Below are 18,208 nucleotides of genomic sequence, written 5' to 3'. Positions count from 1 at the left end.
TATCACTTTAAAACTCCTGGAGGAACTCTTGAGAGAGATCCGGTGAATACTTCACATTCTTCAGCTTCCAGAGAGTTTTCTTCTTTCTGTTTACATTTCCATGAACTAATTGCTTTGTTTTATATAATGCATACTCAAAGGTTTGTGTTTAGTAAGATTTGTTTAAAGAAATGTGTATTTTATTCAGCAAAAATGCATTCAATTGATTAAAAAGTGAGAGAAAAGAGATTTGTGAAAAATAAATACAAATAAATGCTGCTCTTTTGAGCTTGTGAGTCCTGAAAAACAAAATGTATCACTGTTTCCACAGAAATAACTGTGTTTAACATTGCTAATAATCAGAAATGTTTCTCGAGCAGTAAATCATCATATTTTCATGATTTCTGAAGATCATGTGACACTGAAGACTGGAGGAATGATGCTGAAAATACAGCGGAGCATCACAGAAATAAATTACACTTTAACACAGATTCACACAGAAAACAGATGATTTGATTTGTAAAAATATTTGATAAATTATTACAATCTTTTTGATCAAATAAATGCAGTCTGGTGTGCAGAAGAGACTTCTTTCAGAAACATCAAAAAGTCTTACGGCCCCAGATTTCTGAATAATAGTGTTTAAAGCAAATGTATGAAAGCGGTCAGACTGCAGACAAGATCAAAATTGATGAACTACTTCAAACAGCAAGATTTCCTCAGCATCGACTGTGTTCCAGAAATAAATAAATAGATGGATAAATGAAGACGTAAGGAGCTGTGAATCACGGCTGGCGCTGCTTCCTGAGGAAGTGAGGTGAGGCCGGGTTTGGATCTGTTTCCTCAGGAAACCCTCCTGCGTACCTCAAGAGGACAGATCGTCTCTTTGTCCTGCGCTTATACTTCTCTTTCCTCTGGGATCAATGTTCTCATTACTTCAGTGTTTCTCCAACAAAAGCTTAAAGGGTTAGTTCACCCAGAAATGAAAATTAGTCATCCTAGGTGTATATGACTTTCTTCTTTCGTACAAATCCAGTCAAGAGTTATTTTAAAAATGGTCTTTGATCTTTGAAGCTGTTTGATGACACTCTCACTCCTGTAGCGAATCTATGCATTTTTGTGGAGCCGTGTGAGACCCTTTTTTTCAATTGTACAGATGGGAGCTTTTTTATTTCACTTGTTTTGGAGTGTCACTTCATCTACAGCGATATCATTGACTTGATTGCAAATTAAAACAGACACTATTTAAACTGAACAGAGATGACATAACTGAATTCAATGATGAACTGCCTTTAACTATCATTTTGCATTATTGAGACACTGTTTTCCAAATGAATGTTGTTCAGTTGCTTTGGCGCAATGTATTTTGTTTAAAGCAATATATAAATAAAGGTCATTGATCGATTGATTGTCATCAAACAGCCTGAAAAAAAAAAATAAAAAAAATTTATAACTCCGACTGAATTCGCCTGAAAGAAGAAAGTCATATACACCTAGGATGAATTCAGGGTGAGTAATTTATGGCTCAATTTTCATTTTTGGATATACTAATCCTTTAAAGGGATAGTTCACCTAAAAATGTGCTCACAGGATTTGTAAATAAATGCAACTCTTTAACTTACAATTCTGTTTTTTTTCTTTTTCAAAAGTACTGAGGCAAATAATAATAAAAAACAATTAAATAGTGGATATATAATAATAATAATAATAATAATAATAATAATAATAATAATAACAACTGTGGGATGTAAACTTATAATTTAGGGATTAAAACTCAGAATTCTGCCTTTTTTCATGAAGTTTTGAATTTCTGTTATTGTTATTATTAGCAGTAGTAGTAGTACTTTATAATAGTTTATATTCATTTAATTTTTATAAAAAGAGGAAAATAAAAAGAGGTAATTGTGACTTTTTATCACACTTAAGACTTTTTGTGTAATTGTGAGTTTATACTGTATCTCCCAAACATTTTTTCTAAGAGTTGTGGGTTTCTGAATTTATATTTCACAAAGTCAGAATTGTGAGAAGAATTGTGCATTTTTTATCCTGTGGAAGAAACGGTCTTCCATACGTTTCACAGACTCCAGTATTACTTCATAAAGCATAGCGGAGTTGCAGATAATTTGTGAGCTGCAATAAAATGTCCGACTGTGCTTACGAAACACTCACATATTTTCAAATCCAGCTCGGGCCTCATGTGTCCCCTGTTAATCTCCAGCTGAGATCTACCCAAATGCATATCATCACCTTACAACAATCCTGGCTGAAGACAGGTAAAGGCCTGTAATTAATAGCAGCATCTGGCTGTAATGACGCAGAGACCGGCTGAGGTTTGACTCACGGCTCACGCTGAGGCCTAAACTAAACAAACCCCCTCACTGTCTGCCCAACAGAGACTACAGCACGCCAAACCGCCTCCAGTATATATATATATACACAGTACAGTACAGTACAGTACATATAACGTACAGTCGACAAACTTTTCATGTGGTGTAAAACGAGTCAGGGATTGTCAAGTCTGTCATGAAACCTCTTGAAGTAAAATTCTGCATTGGCAAATTAAGTGACGCTTTAAATGCAATGAATTAAAAAGAGAGTGAGAGTGACAGAGTGAGAGAGAGAGAGAGAGAGAGAGTGAGAGTGACAGGGTGAGAGAGAGAGTGACAGAGTGAGAGAGAGTGAGAGTGACAGAGTGAGAGAGAGAGAGAGAGAGAGTGAGAGTGACAGGGTGAGAGAGAGAGTGACAGAGTGAGAGAGAGTGAGAGTGACAGAGTGAGAGAGAGAGAGAGAGAGAGTCTAAACTCCTGTTCTTCAGCAATGCTCTCTGTAAATATTTACCCTGTATTCACTCATTTTTTTTATGTGATTATATATGTACAATATTGACATGAATAGTTTTTTTTTATTATTATTATTTATCTACATATCTGTACATCTATATATCTGTATAACTTGTTCACTATTTATTGCTTTGGCAACATTGTGCTGTTTCACAGTCATGCCAATAAAGCTCATTTGAATTGAATTGAATTGAATTGAGAGAGAGAGTGAGAGTGACAGGGTGAGAGAGAGAGAGAGTGACAGAGTGAGAGAGAGAGTGAGAGTGACAGAGTGAGAGAGAGAGAGTGACAGAGTGAGAGAGAGTGAGAGTGACAGAGTGAGAGAGAGACAGAGTGAGATAGAGAGAGTGACAGAGAGAGAGAAAGAGAGTGACAGAGTGTGAGAGAGAGTGAGAGTGACAGAGTGTGAGAGAGTAAGAGTGACAGAGTGTGAGAGAGAGAGAGACAGAGTGTAAGAGAGAGAGAGTGAGAGTGACAGAGTGAGATAGACAGAGTGAGAGTGACAGAATGAGAGAGAGATAGAGTGAGAGTGACAGAGTGTGAGAGAGTCAGAGTGACAGAGTGAGATAGAGAGAGTGAGAGAGAGTGAGAGTGACAGAGTGAGAGAGAGTGACAACGTGTGAGAGAGAGAGACAGAGTGAGAGAGAGAGAGAGTGAGAGTGACAGAGTGAGAGAGAGTCAGAGTGACAGAGTGAGATAGAGAGAGTGAGAGAGAGTGAGAGTGACAGAGTGAGAGAGAGAGAGTGACAAAGTGTGAGAGAGTGAGAGTGACAGAGTGAGATAGAGAGAGTGACAGAGTGAGAGAGAGAGGGTTAGAGTGACAGAGTGAGAAAGATATAGTGAGAGTGAAAGAGTGAGAGAGAGAGAGACAGAGTGTGAGAGAGAGAGAGTGAGTGAGAGTGACAGAGTGAAATAGAGAGAGTAAGAGAGAGTGAGAGTGACAGAGTGTGAGAGAGAGAGAGTGACAGAGTGAGATAGAGAGAGTGAGAGAGAGAGTGAGAGTGACAGACTGAGAGAGAGAGAGAGTGACAGAGTGAGTGAGAGTGACAGAGAGAGTGAGAGTGACAGAGTGAGAGAGAGAGTAAGAGAGATAATTGAGTAATTGAGTGTGTTCACTGTGCTCTCAGAGAGAGCTGGAGACAGAGGAACACTTATTATACTGTGATTACTATCATAACATAAGAGCTGCATATTTCCACAAATTCCAACAAATTAAACCAAGATTTATGGCATTACCAAATACAGAAAAATTAAATCACATTTTAGGGGAAAATTCCAAAATGATCACAACAGCAGCAAGATATGTATCAGCTTGTCACAAACTAAGACTGTCAGTCAGTGGACAAAACTGAAGCAAGAGCATTTCTTACATGTACTGTTATGCATAAGTTATTATTATTATTTATTTTATTTTATTTTTTTGTTATTTGTTGTTGTCTTTTACTTGTTTCTCATTTGAAGAAAAAAAAGGAGAAAGTATACATATACTTAATTATTTTACGAATCTGTTTTTGTTTTATGTATTGTATAATTGTTTATTCCTTATTCATGTAATGTACAATGCTTTGGCAATACTGTGCAAGTCATGCCAATAAAGCTCATTTGAATTTGAATTTGAGTAAGAGAGAGAGAGAGAGTGAGAGAGAGTATTTCTTTAACGAGTCTGGAGCCACTTTTCATTATTTGTTGAACATGGTGAAACAAAATAAAATACAATTTACAATTTGAACATCATTAGTTATGGCAATCATTTAAAAAACCTGCATAAATAAATCTCGTACAAAAGTCAGTTTTAAGAATAAAATTGCTACAATATGAGTTTTAAGTCATACAATGTAACAATAACTTTAAAAGCACAAGAAAGCTTGGCTGAATGTCTGTTGATGCGAGTCTTCTGGATTTATTTGCCAGGGTTTTTTATTTTATTTTCTTTTTGTCGGCTAGGTGAACATCTCTGTCTGATCACTAGGTATAACTCATGTCTGTAACACATGTTTTGCATGCATGAGAAAGAGAAGTATGAGCAACAGTAACAGCAATGCATGTTAAAACAAGCAGCACAAATAAAGAAAGAGAGTGTGTAAAGCTCTCAGGGGTCATCTGAGTTACAAGCCTCTGCAAGCCTCACAGATGAGAGTCAAAGCAGCAGTGAATGACACGGACACCTCAGCTTCTGCTCTATTATAAACAGATAATACTACAGCATTTTTCACCACGCTATGTGAGTCATTTCCAGGGAACTATGATCGAACTAGACGCAGTTTACTCTTAGACATGATCTCATTCTGTGATTTAAAGGAATAAGTGCTGTCAGAATGAGAGTCTGATAAAAACATCCCAATAATCCACAGCACTCCAGTCCATCAGTGAACATCTGGAGAAGACAAAAGATGTTCATAATCCATAATAACACTTCCTCCAGTGAAAAAGTGTATCTGCTGTTGTCTCTCACATATTAGTTTAGATCTGTTTAAACGCTGCTTGATCTGTGCAGATTTCTCTCCTGATTCAGACCAGAACACTTTTTCACTGGAGGAAGTGTTATTCTGGATTATAGACTCTGTGTTTGAGTTAAAATCATCTTAATGCTGGATGTGTTTCAGGTTTTGTCTTCTCCAGATGTTCACTGATGGACTGGAGTGCTGTGGATTATTGTGATGTTTTTATCAGACTCTCATTCTGACGGCACCCATTCACTGCAGAGACACTGATGCAATGCTACATTTCTACAAACCTGATGAAGAAACAAACTCATCCTAATCTCAGGTTGATCTGAGGATGAAGATATTTTCAGCAAATGTTCATTTTTGGCCGAACTATTCTTTTACGTGAACACCTCAACTCAAAAGAAAATATGATTTTGGTCCAAAGCAACAAATAAACCCAGTGATTCAAACTTCTGGTCAGACTCTTTTATCAAGCAGTGAAACATCCTTCCAGAGGAAGATCTTCTTGCTCACAGGTCACTCTTTCATAGTTCAGGAGACCTAAAGAACTACGAATGAACCAAACAGAAATGTTTCTTGAGCAGTAAATCATCATACTGTATTAGAAAGAGCTCTGAAACTGAAGTAAATAGCATCTTTATATCATTTGACCTTTATTTCAGATTCCAGTGTGTTCTGAGCTCAGTTTGAGACATCGCTGACATCTCATTGAGACTCTTGATGTAAAATCATCAGGGTCTTTCTCCACTGGACCTCCTTCTCTATCAATCTAGCTGATATAATTGTGAAATCAGAGAGATATTTGGCTCCGGTTTGGTATAGTTGACACATGGTGAATCTGATGAGGTAACAGCTGAACTTGTGAACCGATGACACACTGAGGAATGCTGGGAATACAGAAGAGCCTGATTCCTCAGTGAAGCTGACACCACCAGCGCCCGAGCAAACCTCTCAGAAACACAATTCATCAGCTCTCTGCACACACAACAGCATTCAGCGCCTCATGTGAACATCAGAACAGACAGCACTAGCAGATGAAGGAGCAACAGATGAAAAATCATCACTTCCTCTCAAACACACGCCATATATTACTCAGCTGGAAGCCTTAAAGCTGCTAAATCACTGCTAAATCACTCAGCATCAGCTCCAGCAGTGAAGTGAAAGTCAATTTGACTGTTACTTTGAAAGAAAGTTTGAAGTGCGTCATTCAATGCAGTTTAATGTGCAGAGCATCTGATGACTTCATACACACTTAAACAAATTAAAAAAGAAACCAAAGACCTTTGATATTTCATTTAACTCCGTTTATTGTGACAGTAAATGTGACTGAATCCTAATGCAAAAGAACTTTGCTCATAAAACATAAAACATTTTATTTTGAGCCCATTTCAGTCTACCTATCCATCACCATCACGTCAAAGGATTATTTACTGTAGAATAAACATGCAATCATTTTTGTTGAAATAAAATACATATTTTAACTATTTTGCATGTTTTATTTTTTGTCTTTTGTCTGTTTTGCAATGAGATTGCCACTTTAAATAAATAAATAATTGATGTTTTAAAAGTGTAGTGTCGTGTGTTATGAAACTATATTTTATCAATGATGTATGTATTTAGTAATTAAAGTAGTTTTAATTATATAGAATCATATAGAAATATAACAAATTGTATGACTAAATTAGTGTTATTTGCTATACTATTTCTGCTGAAATCATGCACTTATAAACTTGTGAAAATATAAACAGCAAGTCTTCACACGGCAAACATTCAGCTCTCGGAGGAATTCAGAGACTCACCTTGCATTGTAGTCTTTGTCGGCTCGGCGAAGAGAGGGATGAGTAAGAGGAAGATGAGGTAGACGAAGGACAGCCAGTTGTAGCGGAACAAACATGCTGTGAAATAAAGAAGAAGAGGAGAAAATGATGAGCGTGATTGTCTTCTGTCTCCAGACTGTGATAAGAGCACATAAATCAGACGCTTGTTCTAGCAGACTGTAATTAGAGAGAAGATCTTCATACATTAAAGGACTGTGATATGGTGCTTGTGGAGTGTGTCTAAACACCCGCAGGGCTCTGGGTGTGTGAGTGAACATGAATACTGTAATACACTCCAGCAGATCGAGCAGAGGATCGCCTCGCTCTCATCATCTGTGCCAAAACTCACACACATCAGGGTCAGATCATCTCAATGCAATCTCAGTCAGGCACTTATCACAGCCACCTGTCAATCAATTATCTCTACAAACAGACCTGCAGGACTTTCATTCTGCAGGCGGCATAAGAGCTTTCATAACATGCCATTTTACCACTTGAGTTAAACTGAATTAAATGTCTGCTTCAAGTAAGTGGAATAAAGACATGAAATGTAAAAGTATTTGCAAACGAACACAGATTGAAAACAGCTAGTAGCAAAACATAACATAACATAACAAAACATAACATAACATAAAAACAAAACAACATAACATAACATAACATAAATAACATAAATAACATAACATAAGATAACATAACATAAAAACATAACATAACAACATAATATAAATAGCACAACATAAAATAACATAACATAACATAACATAACATAACATAAAACATAAAATAACATAAAATAACATAACGTAACATAACATAACATAACATAACAAAATAACAAAACAAAACAAAACATAACATATAACAACAAAACATAAAATAACATAACATAACAAAACATAACATAACATAACAACAAATTAAAATTAAATATAAATAAAAATACAATAAAAAATTTAACACTATACATATATAGTGACTATAATACTGTAATAATATTATGACATATATGTATGTATTAAATAAAAATCGATAACATTTGTAAAAAAAAAAAAAGTTTAAAAAGTGACATTTTAATCATGAGTTAAAATGAGTTAAAACTGCCTGCTTCAAGTAAGTGAAATAATGAGATAAAAAATAAATAGATAAATAAAATAAAATAAAATATAAAAAATCGAGACAAATGTACTAGACAAGCAAATTCGTAGTGATTCAGATGAATGGACCATGTGAGACTAGAGATTTACACTGAGCTGAACAAACCCAACAAAAGTCTCTGATGATTAATAATAACTATACACTGCAAGAAAGCCTGTCAGAAATATTTGCATCTGCTGAACAAGACGTGGCTCTTCTCTTCCTCGTGCCAAAGTGTTTGTGTCACTGAGCTCAGTGAGAAGATTCAGCGTCACACTGATGGGAAATGTTCAGTCGGAAGAGTCAAACATATGCTTGTTTTATTAATCGTGTGAAGCTGTCTTAATGAAATGAGACCTATCTCTTTCATTAGTGTCACTGAGGACATCTATACACCAGCAAACCCTGCGACTGTGGACATAAGAGCACATACAGGAGCGCTGCTCTCGCTCCTCTCGCTCTGATGAGCTTCAGCATGAGATTGTTATGTTCCTGCATCATTTCTTTGGTCTCTCTGAAGACGTGTGCGCTGTGAACCATTGAGTTCCTCCAAACCATCAGCCTCGTTTTCCCTGACAAATTGTGCAGCGCTAATGCAAAATGAGCTAAGGAAGGACAATTTGCTTCGGTTTGTCTCATTTGAAGCCACATCCTGGGTTTTCCAAAACTGGAAATTAAACATTTTTTAACTGCACAGTGCAACCTCTTCTCTTTTCCCTCATGGACTAAACCTGACCGCAAGAAAAATGCTGTCTCCAGCAACAGAAACCAAAGGGATTCGACACTTCTTTGAGGGTGAGTGATCATTATAAGAGTCCACGAATTAAGCATTTAATTCAGTGCGGATGAGTGGATGAACCTAATGAAAAATCACATTTCACCCCAAAAAATCAGGGAATAATGGAAGACATTATATGTAGCATAAAAAAACACATACAGTACACACATATATATGTATATATATCTATGTGAGAAATATGAACATACAGGCTAAATATAAGCACACATTAAATTGATGAAAAGTGAGAGTAATAAATGTTCACATTTCAAATAAATGCTGTTCTTCTGAACTTTCTATTCATCAGTGAATACTGAAAAACTAAACGTATCACAGTTTCCACAGAAATATTGAGCAGCTCAACTGTGTTAAACATTGATAATAATCAGAAATGTTTCTTGAGCAGTAAATGATCATATTATTCTGATTTCTGAAGATCATGTGACACTGAAGACTGGAGGAATGATGCTGAAAATACAGCGGAGCATCACAGAAATACATTACACTTTAACACAGATTCACACAGAACACAGATGATTCACACTGGAGTAATATTTACCAATTACCAATAAATGCACGTTACATGCACTTACTATTATAATTAATAACAATTGTGCATTATTACATGCAAGTAACCCTAATCCTAACCCTAACCATATAGTAAGTAATTAATATTGCTCAGTACTTAAATGCATAATTACACTGTAACAAGGACTTCTTCTAACAACATAAAAAAAATGTATTGACCCCAAACAGCAGTGTAGCCTAAATGTATGATATCTGGGGGAAAACTCTTCATAATGAAACACACACACACACTCTCTCTCTCTCTCTCTCACACACACACAAACAAACATATGCTCAAAACAGAAGCTTACAGGAACATGTTTGATGCATTTCCCTTAAAAAACACATCACGCTGAGAGCCAGCAGTTTTGGCCGAGGCTGGTTTAGCTGTTTTTAAAGCTATGCTAACATCCTCTCCACGTGTTATTTGTGGTCGAGGGTGGCCGTTTTTCAGCACAGATGCTGTGTCAGTTTCAGATCTGAGCAGGCACTGGCGTATTGTTTGATGCGGGGGACTCTGAATCTGATTATTTAGCGAGTCTCAGTTTGTGGTATTAGCAGGATCAGCCGTCCATTAACACTTCCCAGACGTCCACTTCATACCGAGACGCGGGACACACTGAGTGTTTAGAGTCAAACCCGTGGGCTGCTGGCCATCACAAATACACGGCCCCCCGATGAAGTGAGGTTTATCTTCCTTGCCGCTCATTTGCCGTTTATACAGTGCACAGGCTTCAGCAGGAGCTCAAGCAGCGCTGGTGCATTCTGGGATTGAACAATGCTACGAGATTATAATTGTTTCAGACAGATGTTTAAACTTTTTTAAAGTTTTTGTTGTATGCATTGATCAGTGTTAGTGCAATATTAGGATCATATCTGCTACAGTCTGATAAACCGTGTGATAAATGAAAGGACATATGGAAACAATGGTGACATAATGCAATAATAGGGAAAATGAATGATTATATCAGTCTAGATCACACGGTAACACTTTAGAATAATGGTCCATTAGATAATGTTAGTTTACTACTTTAGTTAACATGATCTAAGCAAGAACAATCCTTCTACAGCATTTATTAATCTTACTTAATGTTAATTTAACTAATGCATTATTTAAATTAAATCAAAAGTTGAGCTTGTTAACATTAGTTAATGCACTGTAAATTAGCATGAACTAACAATGAATAACTGTATTTTCATTAGATAGATACTTTAATTAGATAATATATCATATTTCCCTATATTTCGATTTTATCACTAGTTAACTGCACACTGGAGAGCTGCTTTATCACAGGAAATCAAGTTGTAATACTAACTGAAAGTGACACTGACTCTGGTTTTTCATGTTTGACACTGTAAAGCTGCTTGATTTAAGGCTATCTGCTGCATAAAGTACTGTATAAATAAACGTGACGTGACTGGACTTTACTGGAGTATTGAACTAACGTTACAGAGTTTGTGCAAACATCCACATCGCTGTAATCAGATGCTTACTTAACTGCTGCTTTCTCACTGCTGTCAGTGTTTGTTGTTTATTCCATTATCTAGATGAAAGGGCGCAGCATTAATTTAATAATTCATTCCAAATGCCGCTCAGCAGCTTCGGGTTCGTCTGCCTTTTGCGCTCAAATGTGCTGAATCGCTGTGTCTTCTTCTCTTGAATTGGGTGGGCAGAGCTGAATAGAGCTGTAATCAGGCCTTAAAAGTTAGGCCCGACAGGACCCGAGCCCGACAGGTTTCGGCCCAAGCCCGACAAGTACATTTTGATTGACAGCTTTTTTAAAGCCCGAACCCATTTACAGCCCGACATTATTCAAATGTGCGCACGCACACAACTCTTTTGCCTTTTGCCAACAATGAGCAATTTATTCATGTTTTAACATAACTTACTCATAACTAACGTAGACTGGACCACTTGGAAGTTGGAATAAAGAAATAAAATAAGTCCTGTGTCACATCGTAACATCTCAGCATTCTAGACATAGGCTCATTTAACTTATAAATAGACCAACGCACCAATTAAAACGAGTCATTTAAAAAAAATTTAAATTAAGATAAATTTTAAATTAAGATGGGTATTTGGCAATAACGAAATTAAGATAAAGGCTCCGCCGGATTTGCTTTATTTAATAAAATAATAATGCCAACATTAGCGTAAATACTCTGTCAACATTATGCATTTAAGACTCGATGAATATTTAGTTATCATTTGAAAAACCTTTACTCACAGAGATTAGGCTAAGTCTACATGTTTTTGTGGAGGAAAATGATTGAATCCACTGTAGATGTCTTCAGCGCGCTCCTGCGCTCACTGATGCTGCGTCATTATTCACTCATTATTCTCATTATAAACATGGTCAAAACTTTTCCACACCTCAGAGTTTGCTTTAGTTGCTGGTGCAACCAAAACGTAATCACCAGAGGCAAGCTTTCGTTACACCTGCTCAGCATTCATTTTCGCATCTTTCTCGCGCTAATCGAAACACATCACATGACCGCTCGTTTACCTCGCAAACCGGAGCGCAAGCCCGAGCCCGGCCCGAGCCCGAGTAAGATGATAGAAATTAAGCCCGAACCCGACGGGACCCGTCGGGACAGCTCTAGAGCTGAATTACAGTCTTGTGCTACAGTGCCAAGGTGGTCAAACCGCAGTACTGCAGGCTCTTACATTATGTCATATGAAATCCAACGACTACTCAACAACAAAAATGCCGGCATTTATTGTTGAAGTTGTTGATAATGTCAATTAATCTTTTCAGCCCTATTTTACATTTCATGGTTTTAACCTGACACTCCTAAAGCATTTTTTCCCCCAAAATAAAATTTCCTAGCAAATCAAAACTGTGACTGTGGATGGAATCCATTTAGCTCTTTCGTCACGTACGAGTTGAGTTTAATGAGTCGCTTTCACACACTGTTTTAACAGAACTTCAAATAAACCTGTAAATTCCCTTCAAATGCCTGTAATCAAGTACTATTGTTTCTCTCCGTGTGAGTTTGTGTGTTAGTTTAACAACTGCTCATGAATGCGAACAGCTAATCCACACCATCTAAATCTTCCTCTCAGATCAGAAAAAAAAGTCTGAAACTCTTGATTTAACACTCTTTCATTTCATGCTACGACTATCTGTTAACACACATGAATGAAAGCTAATTTTGCATGCAATGGCAGAAACAAAAACTGCTTGCTTTATCATTATTACCCAAATTATGTAGCTCCATTCATTTCATTTTTCTAAACCGAATTCTGTGAAAAGGCTGTTTGCTGTCAATCTCATGAAGGACCTTTTGTATAAAATAAATAGGCAGCAAGGAAATATTACATATAGTAGCTTGTATGATTTAGAATAAACAGAAGGGAGATTGTCTTTGTTAAATATGACTGTTATTATAAATGTGTTCAGCGGGCTGCTCCCGGTTCTCAATGGTGCCCTTTAGTCGATGTGAGTCAGAGACAAGCTTCTGTGCTAAAACAATGTTTGACAAACTCTCTGCGCTCAGACCTCTGATTTAATGAGTCACTCAGAAATATCCCAAACAGCAGACAAACCACGAACCATCTGATAACGCAGACATAAGGAGACATTCAGGTGCAAACTACGAGGACAGACGGATTTAAAACATCAACATCTGGTTAGGAGCGCCAGTTATTACTTGCTTTTCATGTTCCTGATCAGTATGAGAATCAATCAATCAATCAATAACAAACCTCTAGATGAATTACAACATATACACTTTGATAAGAAGCCAAAAAAAAAAGAAAGATAATCACTCTAACAACTGAATGTAAATGTATATATAAAACAGTAGAAACCTGTTAACTGGTTAACGGTAAGTTTCCTTAATGTATATAATGTATAATGTATATATATATATATATATATATATATATATATATGTATATTTTTTTTTTTTTTTTTTTTTTATGTAGAAACAATATATTAGGCATTTTTTTTCAAAATATGCCTATATTTTATGCATATTATATATTATGCAATATTATAGACACAGATATTTAAGCAGTGGAGCTAAAGAGTTCCTCTGGCACAGTTTGAGGCTTGTGCATCTCTGATTGGTGGAGATTTCTCTGCAGAATCATGGGTAATGTAGTCTTTCAACAGGAATTCAGCTCTATAAAGAAAACATCTAAATAATGTGATTAATAACTTCAGAGCTCACAGTCGGTCTGTCTAAAATGGTTTGTATGTTATTGTTGACAAATCTGCTCTCTTAACTGAGATTTTCAACTGCTGTATACTATTAGAGAACATGTGACGGCTGAATGCAAGTATTAAACCATGTAAAATGTTTTATAGCTGTGGTTTTAATGAAAATATATTGTGAATTATACTTTGCAAGGTATCATGAATACATTTAAAACACAGAAAGACATTTAGAAGTAAAGGTTTCTTGTAAATTGTTAGCCTGTATTTTGTGAGCAGGACAGAGTGTACTAATCTTAACCGCGGTGAATGAAAATATGAATACATGCTGGGATCTGGCTTGAGCATTTTATTTGGTTAGCTGTTGGATTTAAATGGCCCAGGACTTGTACACCCAACCTAAATAACACTCATGTTGAGATTGAAATAATACCAAAGCTGACAAAAATATACTCAAAAATACCTAAAATACCAAATTTTATATTAGAACTAAATATTAATGTCAGGCATAAATGTGTCAGTTCATTGATGCTGGGGAATTTATGAGAGTTTGAGAGAACAGAAACCACAGACAGGAATAGAGAGATGTGTCTGCATCAAAACCAAGTGCCATCATTGATTCACACACACACACACACACACACACACACACACACGCACACACACACGCACACACGCGCACACACACACACACGCACACACACACACACACACACACACACACACACACACACACACACACACACACACACACAGACAGACACACACACACACACACACACACACACACACACACACACACACACACACACACACACACACAGACAGACACACACACACACACACACACACACACACACACACACAGACAGAAACACACACACACACACACACACACACAGACGCACGCACACACGCACACACACACACACACACAAACGCACACACACACACACACACACACACACAGACAGACAGACACGCACACACACACACACACACACGCACACACACACACACACACACACACACACACACACAGACAGACACACACACAGGCACACACACACACACAGACACAGACACACACACACACACACACACACACACACACACACACACAGACACACACACACTTCCTTGACTCCTGTTGCACCAGTAACTGGATATGTTATTTCTTCAGCTCTGAAAGACTTTCAGATGTCTGCTGTGAATCACACATAGAAGCTCACAATGCCTCAGTTTGGGTGATCAATAAGAGCCAGGCGTATTATCCTTAACTAAAACAACAATATAAAAGTAAATATAACAAGCTTTTTATTTCAGCTATTCACTAAAGCAAAACTTTTATTTTAAATCAGCTTAACTTGATGTGCAATAACTAAAAAGGAAATAAAAATGAATTGAATAATAACTACACTGTTATAAGACATTATATCATATGTTAATCAATTAACATGTCTTTTGATTTTAATTTTAGTTAAAGGTTTAGTATTTTCTTTTCTTTTTTTCACATTCCTTGCTCCTACACAGTAGGCTAATGTGGTCGCTAGATTTATTTCTTTGTTTTTATTATTTTTTATATTTTCTTCACTTGCTTGACTTGGCTGTACTATATATTTCATTTCAAAATTACTTTAAACTGATTAAAAAAATTAAGTAATGGAAAAAATGGTACATTATACATTATACTATATATGGAGAAAAATTGCAATAGATGAAACAGGACAATTGAATGTAATTGTACAGTAAAAACCTGTTAAATGTACAGTATTTGAAAGTAAAAAGAAGAAGTGTGTGTGTGTTACTAACACACATTTTCTGTAACAGAAGACCGGACCAACACCGCTTGGCACAAGCATGAGCCTCACGGATGTAAGGGTGCGGAGGCGGCGTTAGAATCCATGTGCAGTTTATTAACATCCACAGCAGACATATCCAAACAGTACGCAGAGAATCGTAATCGTAGAAGGCAGAGAATCATACACAGGTAGGCAGTCCAATCCAAACAACAAGACAGTGGGCAAATCCAAAGACAGAGACAGGTAAACCAGGCAAATATCATACACAAGAAGGCAAGCTATGGCAATGGGAAAAACGCCCGGTAAGGCAGACAGGCTGGCAATACTTCGCAACGTGACAGTGGTGGCGGCCATGCTTATATATAGCACAAACAGGAAGTACAGGTGAAGCAGAGGGAGCGGATCACAGTCAGTACTCGGGAGAGGGCTCCCTCTGCTGGCGTGGCGTTACAACGGACCCCTTTCAAGATCTGGTCGATGCACTCCGTAGGACACTCACAGCTCAAATTGCACCCCCAACACCAGCGAGCACCTCTGTCAACGATGCCAGCACTTCCTCACCTTCCGTTCACGCCAGTCCCATGGCCAGGCCGGCGCCCTACTCTGGTTCGGCGGAGGAGTGCAGTGGATTCCTCCTTCAATGCTCGCTGGTCTTGGAGATGCAACCGCACTTATACCCCACCGAGATATCCAAGGTAGCATTTGTAATTTCTCAACTGCAAGGTAAAGCACTACTGTGGGCGGATTCTATATGGACTCAAAATAACCCAGTTATCCAGTCTTATTCCAGCTTCATCTACCATTTCCGAGAGGTTTTTGGCAGACCAGCTTGGGACCACCACTCTGCCGACCAGAAGCCGTCAGCTCCCCAGAACCAGCCAACAAACCCAGGCTAGTGGACTCATATTGACTCTCAATGGCTGAAAGATAAAGACGGCTGGCCCAGAATCTATGCCTCTACTGTGCAGCCCCCGTGGTTGGAGCAGCAAAATCCTGTCATCTCCTGGAAAACGGGCGAAGTCCTGAAGTGGGGCGATCCATGTTTCAAGAGCTGCATCTCTGGTTGTCCATTCCCAGCCAAACCTTCCCTTGAACCTCTTCCAGTTTGTTCTACCTCAATAGAGAGCCCAGTGGAAAACCAATCCATTTCCATCCCTACCTGCTACGCCCCCTTCAGTGACATCTTCTGCCCCAAACGGGCTTCCAAGCTGCCTCCACACCGGCCGTGGGACTGTGCCATCAATCTGCTGCCGGGTGAACCAGTGCCTAAAGGAAGGATCTACCCCCTATCCATTCTGGAGGAGAAGGCCATGGAGGAATACATCAAGGAGGCACTTGCCCAGGGTTACATTCATCCATCTACCTCCCCTGCTGCTTCGAGCTTCTTCTTTGTGGAAAAGAAGGACGGAGGCTTGAGACCCTGTATCGATTATCGGCTCTCAACAACATAACCATCAAATTCAGATACCCACATCAAAGAACTACAACGATTCCTTGGCTTTTTCTATAGACGGTTCATCCAAAACTACAATACCATCACCAGCTCTCTCACCAGTCTCCCTCTCGACCAACCCTTCGTCGTGGAAGTCGACGCCTCAACTACCAGAGTAGGAGCGGTCCTATCTCAGCAGCAGGGGAATCCCAGTCGCCTCCACCCATGTGCCGCCTTCTCCCGGAAGCTCAACCCGGCGGAGGTGAGCTATGACATTGGCAACCGGAGCTGTTGGCCATCAAGTTGACCCTGGAAGAATGGAGGCATTGGCTGGAGGGAGCCAAACACCCCTTTCTGATTCTCATGGATCACAAAAATCTGGAGTATCTTTGAGTTGCCAAGTGGTTAAACCCGAGACTAGCCCGATGGGTGTTATTCTTCACCCGCTTCCACTTTACCATCTCTTATTGCCCAGGGGTAAAGAACGTAAAAGCTGATGCCCTGTCCTGGTGTCACTCCCCCGAAGAGAATCTCGAAGAACCCGAAACCATTCTCCCTGAAAAGGTCATCATCTGCCCCATTACCTGGTCCGCCGAGACCCTTCCTGCAACCGATCCTGCTACAAACACCCCGCTGGGTTGCCCATCGGGACATCAGTACATTCCCAGGACACGGCACACTCCACTCATTCACTCCGCTTACACATCTCTTGGCACTGGTCACCCGGGGGTCAATAAAACCCTCTCGTTGCTTAAAGAACACTTCTGGTGGCCCAACATAGCCACGGATGTCAGGAGGTACGTGAACGGATGTACAGACTGCGCCATATCCAAGAGCCCACGCCATCTTCCATCAGGCAAGATCCACCCTCTGTCCGTTCCCAATCGCCCATGGTCACACCTAGGGGTGGATTTCATTACTGATCTTCCTCCTTCAGATAATAATACCTGAATTCTTGTCATAGTGGATGGATTTTCTAAATCATGTCGTCTTCTCCCCCTGAAAGGTCTGCCCACGGCCATGGAAACGGCTGTGTTATTATTTAACCATGTCTTCTGGTACATGTCTTCTGGTACTTCGGCATCCCAGAGGATATCGTCTCAGACAGAGGTCTTCAGTTCATATCCCGGGTATGGAAGGCTTTCCACTCACTCCTAGGTGTGGCCATCAGCCTGTCGTCTGGATACCATCCCGAGTCGAATGGGCAGACGGAGAGGAAGGTCCAGGAGATTGGACGCTTCCTCCG

General features: G+C 38.8%; 1 protein-coding gene across 2 annotated transcripts in view; it reads right to left on the bottom strand.

Annotated features, from left to right (window-relative positions):
* The window catches only part of LOC127946279 (piezo-type mechanosensitive ion channel component 2), a 118,149-nt gene that overhangs the window by 91,653 nt on the left and 8,288 nt on the right, over positions 1-18,208 (bottom strand). For both annotated transcript variants that reach the window (XM_052542744.1, XM_052542745.1), the window contains exon 2: positions 7,066-7,161. In XM_052542744.1, the coding sequence (XP_052398704.1) occupies positions 7,066-7,161 (96 nt within the window). The remainder of the gene's footprint in view (positions 1-7,065; positions 7,162-18,208) is intronic.

The sequence above is a fragment of the Carassius gibelio genome, chromosome A24, assembly GCF_023724105.1.
Source record: "Carassius gibelio isolate Cgi1373 ecotype wild population from Czech Republic chromosome A24, carGib1.2-hapl.c, whole genome shotgun sequence".
Lineage (NCBI taxonomy): Eukaryota > Metazoa > Chordata > Actinopteri > Cypriniformes > Cyprinidae > Carassius > Carassius gibelio.
This window is presented reverse-complemented; position numbering and strand designations above follow the sequence as displayed.